This window comes from Miscanthus floridulus, chromosome 4 (assembly GCF_019320115.1).
Source record: "Miscanthus floridulus cultivar M001 chromosome 4, ASM1932011v1, whole genome shotgun sequence".
Lineage (NCBI taxonomy): Eukaryota > Viridiplantae > Streptophyta > Magnoliopsida > Poales > Poaceae > Miscanthus > Miscanthus floridulus.
Window position 1 is genome coordinate 118675931 of NC_089583.1, and position 8172 is coordinate 118684102.

At 46.9% G+C, this 8172-nt stretch overlaps 1 protein-coding gene across 1 annotated transcript; it reads left to right on the top strand.

Annotated features, from left to right (window-relative positions):
* The first annotated feature begins 1557 nt into the window (after nucleotides 1-1557).
* On the top strand, nucleotides 1558-4416 carry LOC136549202 (uncharacterized). The gene is made up of 3 exons (XM_066540467.1): nucleotides 1558-1937; nucleotides 2189-2687; nucleotides 2764-4416. The coding sequence occupies exons 1-3, from the start codon at nucleotides 1558-1560 to the stop codon at nucleotides 4414-4416; spliced, it is 2532 nt and encodes an 843-aa protein (XP_066396564.1).
* The last annotated feature ends 3756 nt before the right edge of the window (nucleotides 4417-8172 follow it).

Consider the following 8172-nt stretch of genomic DNA (forward strand, 5'->3'; position numbering starts at 1 on the left):
ATGTTTTCACTGCGGCCACCTCTGACTTTGAGTTGAGGCAGGTGGCAGGCCCCATTTACGTTTCTTCAAGCCTTCAACTGAGAAACTGTTGTGATTGAACAAGTAATATACATGATGAATTGATAACATCGTTAGACACACCACATCGAGAGTGAAGAAATACTCAATCATTGCAGTTCAAAAGCATCTTTTGTCAACATACAATGCAATACCTTAGGGGAAAGGGAAACCATGGGCATGCTTCCAATGTGCACGATATATATACTTCAAGTTCAAGCGAAGGAACAGACAGAGCACAAGTCCGTGTTTCCAGGTGACAGTGAACCTCTGCGATTCATTGATCAATAATGCCGGTCCCGGTCCTGGCGTGTGCTCAGTGCTCAGACCCATCTCAAAGGGGCTGTGAATTCACGAGACTATACAGGTGTACACTTGAGCCTAGCAGGTGTCGAAATAGTATGCTACCGATATTTATACAGGCTTATCCTGACCCGTGATTAGATAAATGGATCTATATTGTCCTAACATAAGCATGTGGAAACATCCGTGGGAAATAAGTGTGCTTCGCCTTGACAATCAACCAATACAGAAAGAAGCAGGGGATATGAGCGATGGCCATGCCAAGGTACCTGCACCAAATTCAGATTGCTGTAAGGTTTCCCGGATGACAGAGAATAAAGGATGAAATGAGGAGGTCGATGCCAGTACCATAGAGGAGCTCCAGATGATGAAAGGTCCAGAAATGGGTACGGCCACCTGAAAAGGCAAAAAAGGGTCACAGTTTCATCACTGAAGGTACCACGTCAGCCCTCATTCAAATGCGTGCATAACTGAACCGAAGCAATATTCCAATATGCATTGCATTGATGGCATACCAACATAGTAAGATAAACTACAAGAATTGAGAAAATAGGATATACTACTTTGCTAATATGAGTGTGCCAACATGCATGGCCAGCACCAAAAAATGAATCTGCGGCATATTCAGAAATCAGAATGAAATCATAACGGAAACTGAATAGTGAATACACATGCCAAATTGCTTTAAGACAAATGTCACATGGGTATGGAATTGCACCTCAACAGAGGCATGGCAGTATGGCACATTGCAGTGTTCAACAAAAGCATTTTACATTTGTCTCCTTTTCTTTTAAGTTAATATGCTCCTTTTCTTATAAGTTAATATACCAACTTGTAGGTTTTGCTTCATCTTTCCCTTAGGAGAAATTGGCTATTATAGGACTCCAAACGTTGGGTTTCTCTATAATAAGACTCCTAACGTTTGTTTCTCCGAAATAGGACTCCAAACAATTACAATAAGCTATAATGACATTTTGATACATTTAACCATTTTTCTTATCTCCCAAATACATGTATTTTCTGATAATGACCGTATTGCCCTTCTGTATTACACACCGATCCATCATCTCCTCGTGGCCAGTACGTGGTCTCTTCATCTACCGCCGCCGCGCCCTTCACTCATCGACGCCGCGCCGCCTTCACTCCTCCACGCCGCCGCCTTTCACTCCTCCACCCCTCCCCACGCCGTCGCCCTCCATGGATGGAGGAGAACCGCCGCCTGCCGATGATCCCGCGCGGCTCATCTTCTTGGACGCAGGGAGGACCGAAGACGTGGAAGCCCTAGCCCTAGCCGCCCCTGGTGGCCTGGTGGCCGCGGGAGGTCTGGCCACGGCCCCTGCTGCTGGTGGCCGGGCGGCCACGCCTACAGGAGGTCTGGACGCGGCCGCTGATGGGCAGCAACTGTCGCCGGGCGCCCTAGGGCTGGCCGCGGAGGGCGCTGGACGGCTGGCCAACGCCGGCCAAGGTGGAGATGGCCAAGTGCTGCCCATAGATGCCGTTGCCCATGCAAGGTCACTGCTTCCTACTGTTTGTCATCCGGCAATAGAGTACAACCTGCCTGTTCTTGAAGTGGAAAGGTATAAAATCGATGCACTTGATCTCTTATTTCATACCAGCAGTAGATCATACCAGTAGTAAATATTGGAGATAGTACAGTAGTAGATCATACCACTTCCTGTCTATGAAAGAAAAAGAAACGCCTGCAGATTTGTTTGGCTGGACTTTAATAGTGGTAGATCATACCAGTACAGTAGTAGATCATACCACTTCCTGTCTTTTTTCGGTTCAGTAGAAGACAGTAGTAAAAGTAGGTTTCTCTTGTTTATAGGTCTCAAGTAAATGATGTGGAAAATATGGAAAGAGTTGATTGGACAACATTACAAATTGTGGAGACACGTGATGATGAGGGACGAATTGAACTTATGAGCGAGAGTCAAATGTGCGAGCTTTTAGGCTTGGCAGATGAGGGCACATCAAATATACCTACACAAGGATTTGATCGTCGAATGGATGAACAAGGCAATGATAATGAGCTTGGTGAAGATGTTGATGGTGCTGCCATTCCTACTAGTGATGTTGTACCGGGTGAGATTGTCATTTCATATGATAAGAACAACCCATCATTGGAGGTTGGGACACAGTACCCAACAATGGAAGAGTTCAAGTTGGCGGTGCGGACATATGCCATCAAGAAGGAGTTCCATTTAGGAGTAGAGAAGTCAACTACGAAGAAATATAGGGGTTTTTGCAAGTCTGGTGATGAATCGACGGGCCCTTGTCCTTGGAGGATAAATGGCTCTAAACTGGATGGCAGCTCTACTGTGGAGGTAAAATATTTTTTGTATCACTTAATTCAATCATTCGTCTTGTTATGAAATTTAATATCTTTTTTTGTTTTTGTAGGTAACCGTGTTAGTTGATAAACATGAATGTGTGTCTAGCCAGAGGATGCAGGTTACAACTCCAAGTTGCAAGTGGGTAGCTAGCAGGGCTGTGGATATCCTTAGAGTTGAACCAAACATTGGTACCAAGGAACTAAAAACGAGGTTGGAGACAAACCCACTGCATAGGTGTTCAATTGGATATGACACTGTACAGCGGGGTAAAAAAAGAGCTCTTGAAGAGATTTATGGGAAATGGTCAGATAGCTTTGAGCTATTGTTTAGGTGGAAGGCCGAGGTGATGAAGCGGAGTCCTGGGAGTGTCGTTGAGATTGATCTTCTTGAGGTAGATGGTGAGATATATTTCCACCGTTTTTTCTGTGCCCTGAAACCATGCATTGATGGATTCCTGGAAGGTTGTAGGCCTCATTTGAGCGTAGATGCTACAGCACTTAATGGGAGGTGGAATGGTCATTTGGCTGCAGCAGTAGGAGTTGATGGTCACAATTGGATGTATCCAGTCGCTTATGGCTTCATAGCTCAGGAAACAACAGACAACTGGACTTGGTTCATGGAACAATTAAAGAAAGCTATAGGTGATCTTCCACTCCTTGCTGTTTGTTCCGATGCTTGCAAGGGCTTGGAGAATGCAGTGAAGAATGTATTCCCCAATGCAGAGCAAAGGGAATGCTTTTATCATATGGTTAGAAACTTCAAGAAGAGATTTAGAGGGTTTGGCCAAATATATCCTGCTGCAAGAGCTTACACAGAGGAGATTTTCTATGATAATATAGCAAAAATGATAAGTGAATCAGCTGCATCAGTGCAATGGTTACAGGCCAATCATAAGCTATTATGGTACAGGTGTGGTTTCAATCCAGAAATTAAGTGTGACTATATAACTAGTAACATTGCTGAGACATTTAATAACTGGATTAGAGACCATAAGGACTTACCGGTTGCTGACCTTGCTGATAAGATCAGAGAAATGATCATGGTACTGTGGAACAAGAGAAGAATTATTGCATACAGGCTACCTGAAGGCAGGATACTCCCATCTATTATGGTTCAGCTAAGGGCAAACACTAGAGGTTTGGGGCACTTGAAAATTGTACCATGTTCTAACTGGAGTGCAGAGGTGTGGGACCATAGCGGCGCCGTTTCTGTGAGGCATATTGTCAAGCTAGGCCAAAGAACATGTACTTGTCTAGAATGGCAGCACACTGGTAAGCCATGTCAACATGTACTGGCCTATGCAACCCGCCAAAGAGGAGTGGATCTAGAACAGTTTGTGCATGACTACTACTCTGTGAGTAGATTTAGGGCTGCTTATGGTAGAGAGATTGAGCCAATGACAGATAAAACACAGTGGCCACATGTTGACCTACCATTTGGCGTTGGTGCACCTCTAGCTAAATTATCTGTTGGAAGAATGAGGAAACTAAGAATCAAGGGATGGGATGAAGGTGGACACAGGAAGAAAGGAAAATCTACCAATGAGGTTGAAGGTGAGAAGGGATGGGATGAGGGTGAAGGTGATAATGATACTGTTCCAACAAATGCAAAGGGACAGAAGATGATCAGAGGACCTATGACTTGCAAAAGATGCGGAGAAAAAGGCCACAGACAAGCTAGTTCCAAGTGCCCATATAATGGGACCGCAAAAAAGAGGTAATTGATGATTTTCTTTATCAACAAGCTAGTTCCAAGTGCCCATATAATGTGAATATTAACTTATTTCAGCACTTGTAGGAAGCGTAGGCAACCTAGGAAGAATGTCACAAAAGAAGGACCGGCGGAACCTAGCACCCCACGGAGGCCAACAAGGGATGAAATTCTACGAGATAGTCCAGGAAGGGTCACTAGAAGGTAAGAAATATTAACACATTTAATGTACAGAATAATTGTTTTATACATACATCTAATTGCCGATCGTATTTATGTGCAGCAAGCTAGCGATGTTACTTGGAGAGGGCACATCTTCACAAACTGACAACGCTAGCCCCGTGAGGATGCCTACCCCGGTGCCACCAAAAAAGATGACTCCAAAAAGGAGAAAGCTAAACATTTGATGATGGAGCATTTTAGTTGTGATGAGATGTAACCTCATGATTTATTTCATATGACATTGATTTCGTTTGAAACTACATTATGGTCTTCTGAGATGAACTTGTTTATGCTACAAATATGGTTTTATAAGATGAACTCGTTGCTAAATTCTTGCCGTTATATATTACTTGTAATTGTGTATGAATCAATTCTTGTTATATATTACTTGGAACCTTGTTATATATTACTTGGAACTGTACATATATTACTTGTAACTGTACATGGCTTGCCACGGCCAGCAAGCCAAGGCAGTTTTGGCCAGCCAGCCATGGCCACAGCCAGCCAGCCACGGCCAGCCAGCCAAGGCACCTGCGGCCAGCCAGCAAAGGCCATGGCCAGCCAGCCAAGGCAGCGCCCAGCCAAGGCCAAGGGCCATCGGAAGCCAGCAGCGACTTTTTTTTTTCAAAACGACAAAACAATCACCTTCAAAACACTGAAGGGTAAAACGGTCACGTTGGGAACAAATACATGTATTTAGATGTTAAAAGAGATTAAAATGGTCCAAAATGTTATTAGAGCTTATTGTAATTGTTTGGAGTCCTATTTCGGAGAAACAAACGTTAGGAGTCTTATTATAGAGAAACCCAACGTTTGGAGTCCTATAATAGCCAATTTCTCTTCCCTTAGTGTACACAATTTACTAGCATAAAGATGCATCTAATCCAAGAGATGGTAAACCAAAGGCATTCCATTTAGTTCTCCGAATTATGCAGCAAGGAGAAAACTTACCAGGATAAGCCTCCACAAGCATGAAGGACCCACTGGAATGTTACATAGGCGCAGCTCCAGAAAACAAAGAAAGCCATTCGGTACCAGGGAAAAGGCTGAAAATCCACGAGTCTTAAGTAATTAAACCAACTGCACAAAGGGCAGAGCAAAACAACTTAGAAGTAATCTTACCATATTGTTGAGAACTGTGTCTATAAGTAGAAAAACAGCATTTAGGGAGTGCATGCCATCAGTGACCTGCATGGAATTTTGATGGACACGATGGCAAGATGTAATAAGGCATTGCATAACAAAACAGTCAACTTGGTGAAAATAAAACAGCTTAATCAGTTAATCTTCTGAGTTCATTTGTGCCCTATGTCTCCCGTTGGGACTTCCTAAATTTTCAGGTGGTCATGGCCAAGCCATAACAGAGATCAGACAAAACTAGATTTGCCTCCAAAAGGGCTTCAGCTGGAAGATGGACAGCATGAAATTCAGAAAATGGCAGGACAATTGCTCCATCATATGGCCTATAGGCTTGGCTAACTAACATAATGAGTTAACGGCACATTCAACGCAGACTATTTCACTTGATGTTTAGAGTTCGTGTTATGTTTTCTATCACTCAATATAATGGCGAGTACAAGATACCACTGTGATATAGTTCAAAGGCTGGCCCACAAAGGGCTCGTGGCCGCCTCGCGTCAAACAGAGCCAGGGGAGAAAACACAGATGAGCTCGAGCAGCCCTCGCCCAGTCTGCTCCAAAGCAGACAGGGTCATCTCAACCTTCTCGTTCGATCCTAACCTCGAGCCATGCCTATAGAATCTCTATCGAGGGAAGGCCAGCAGGCCACCCAGGTTAGTCTCCAGAACAACCTAGACATCTACCGGGTTGTGGGTTAAGGAGTAGTGGAGTGCCACATGAGGGCTATGCCGACCCTGTCATGAACGACGGACCTAGATTTCACTCGAACGTGCCCTTTAGCGAGCTCACCGAGCATGTCACTCGAGCCATCGATGCAAGCGACATTAGCTCAGCCCCTCTGGTTGTGAGAAACCATGGATGGGGTAACGCACGAAACTCAACCTGGCCCCTACCAAGCCCAAACAGGGCTCAGGGGGTCAAGACGCCCAACGCCTCGGCTGTGCCTAGGTCCACGACTCTGACTCGCCCGATCCCTCATTGCTCCTGACGTCTGGATCCGCGACTCCGTCTCGCCTGATCCCTCGTCGCGCCCGACGTCTAGATTCACGACTATGTCTCGCTCGATCCCTCATCGCGCTCGACATCTGGATCCATGATTCCGTCTCACCTGATCCCTTGTCACGCCTGACGTCTGGATCCACGACTCCGTCTCGTCCGATCCCTCGTCGCACCCGACGTCTGGATCTATGATTCTGTCTCGACTGATCCCTTGTCACGCTCGACGTTTGGATCCACGACTCCATCTCGCCTGATCTCTCATTGCGCCCAACGTCCAGATTCTCGACTCTGTCTCGCCCGATCCCTCGGTGCGCCCGACACCCTGGTTAAACAACTCCATCCCACCCAGTCCCTCGGCCACGACCAAACGCCTAGGACCATGCTCCTAGAAATGATGGGTCAAAAAACTGGAAAGAGGAGGCCACGCCCACCAAAGTGCACACACGCACGCCCACTGATAAGAACCCCCCTGGCGATTCTGCCGTCGAGTTCTCGGGGGCTCGGGGGCTACACCCGTGGGTGTGCTCGTGTGCACCCGCTAACGAAACAAAACTTCTCCCACAAGCAACGCGAAAAACCACCCAGACGATTCTACCTGGATCGTCCGGGGGCTTGGGAGCTACACCCGCGGGTGTGCGTCGGGGTCCCTCATGGACCGGCCTCCCAGCAAAGGCTCGACCCAGTAGACGACGTCGCAATCAAACACACAACTCTTGGGCCAGCCAAAAAACCTAACGACAGGCCAGAAGGGTGATCTAGTCTTCGACCAGAGGGCCTGGCTAAGGACAAGGGGCGCTCGCTCGCCTCCGACTTTGGCCCGCCTCTCCGACCGGAAGGCCTTGCCTCCGACTCCGGCCCGCCTCTCCAACCAGAAGGCCTCGCTTCTGACTCCAGCCCGCCTCTTCGACTGGAAGGCCTGACCAAGGAGGAACGATGCCCGACTTCGACCCACGTCTCCGACCGGGGATACACCGAACCTCTGCTTATAGCTCTTCTCTAACTAACGCAGTCAGAGCCGACTGGGACCAACCGACCGGGGACGCCCGCTCGGTGAGGACTAGGAAACAGGCGGAGCAAGTAAGATAGGGCATTCAAGTCAACCGTAATACCGAGGACCGTACCCAGTACACCTGTAGGACAGTACTGATAGGGCATGTCAAAAGGGTGCCCTGCAACCTTCCAAGCATGTCAAAACCCAAGAAGTGTTGTGGGCGCCGAAGTTTTACCCTATAGTGTTATGGGCGCCACCAATTCCCATACCAGGCGAACACGGTAAGACTCCCCACATACCTCTAGGCATCAATAGTGTTGTGGGCGCCGTCATTTACCATACATAGTGAACACGGTGAAACCTCCCACATGCGTCTAACAACAACAATGTTGTGGGCGCCTACTATCATCTTGT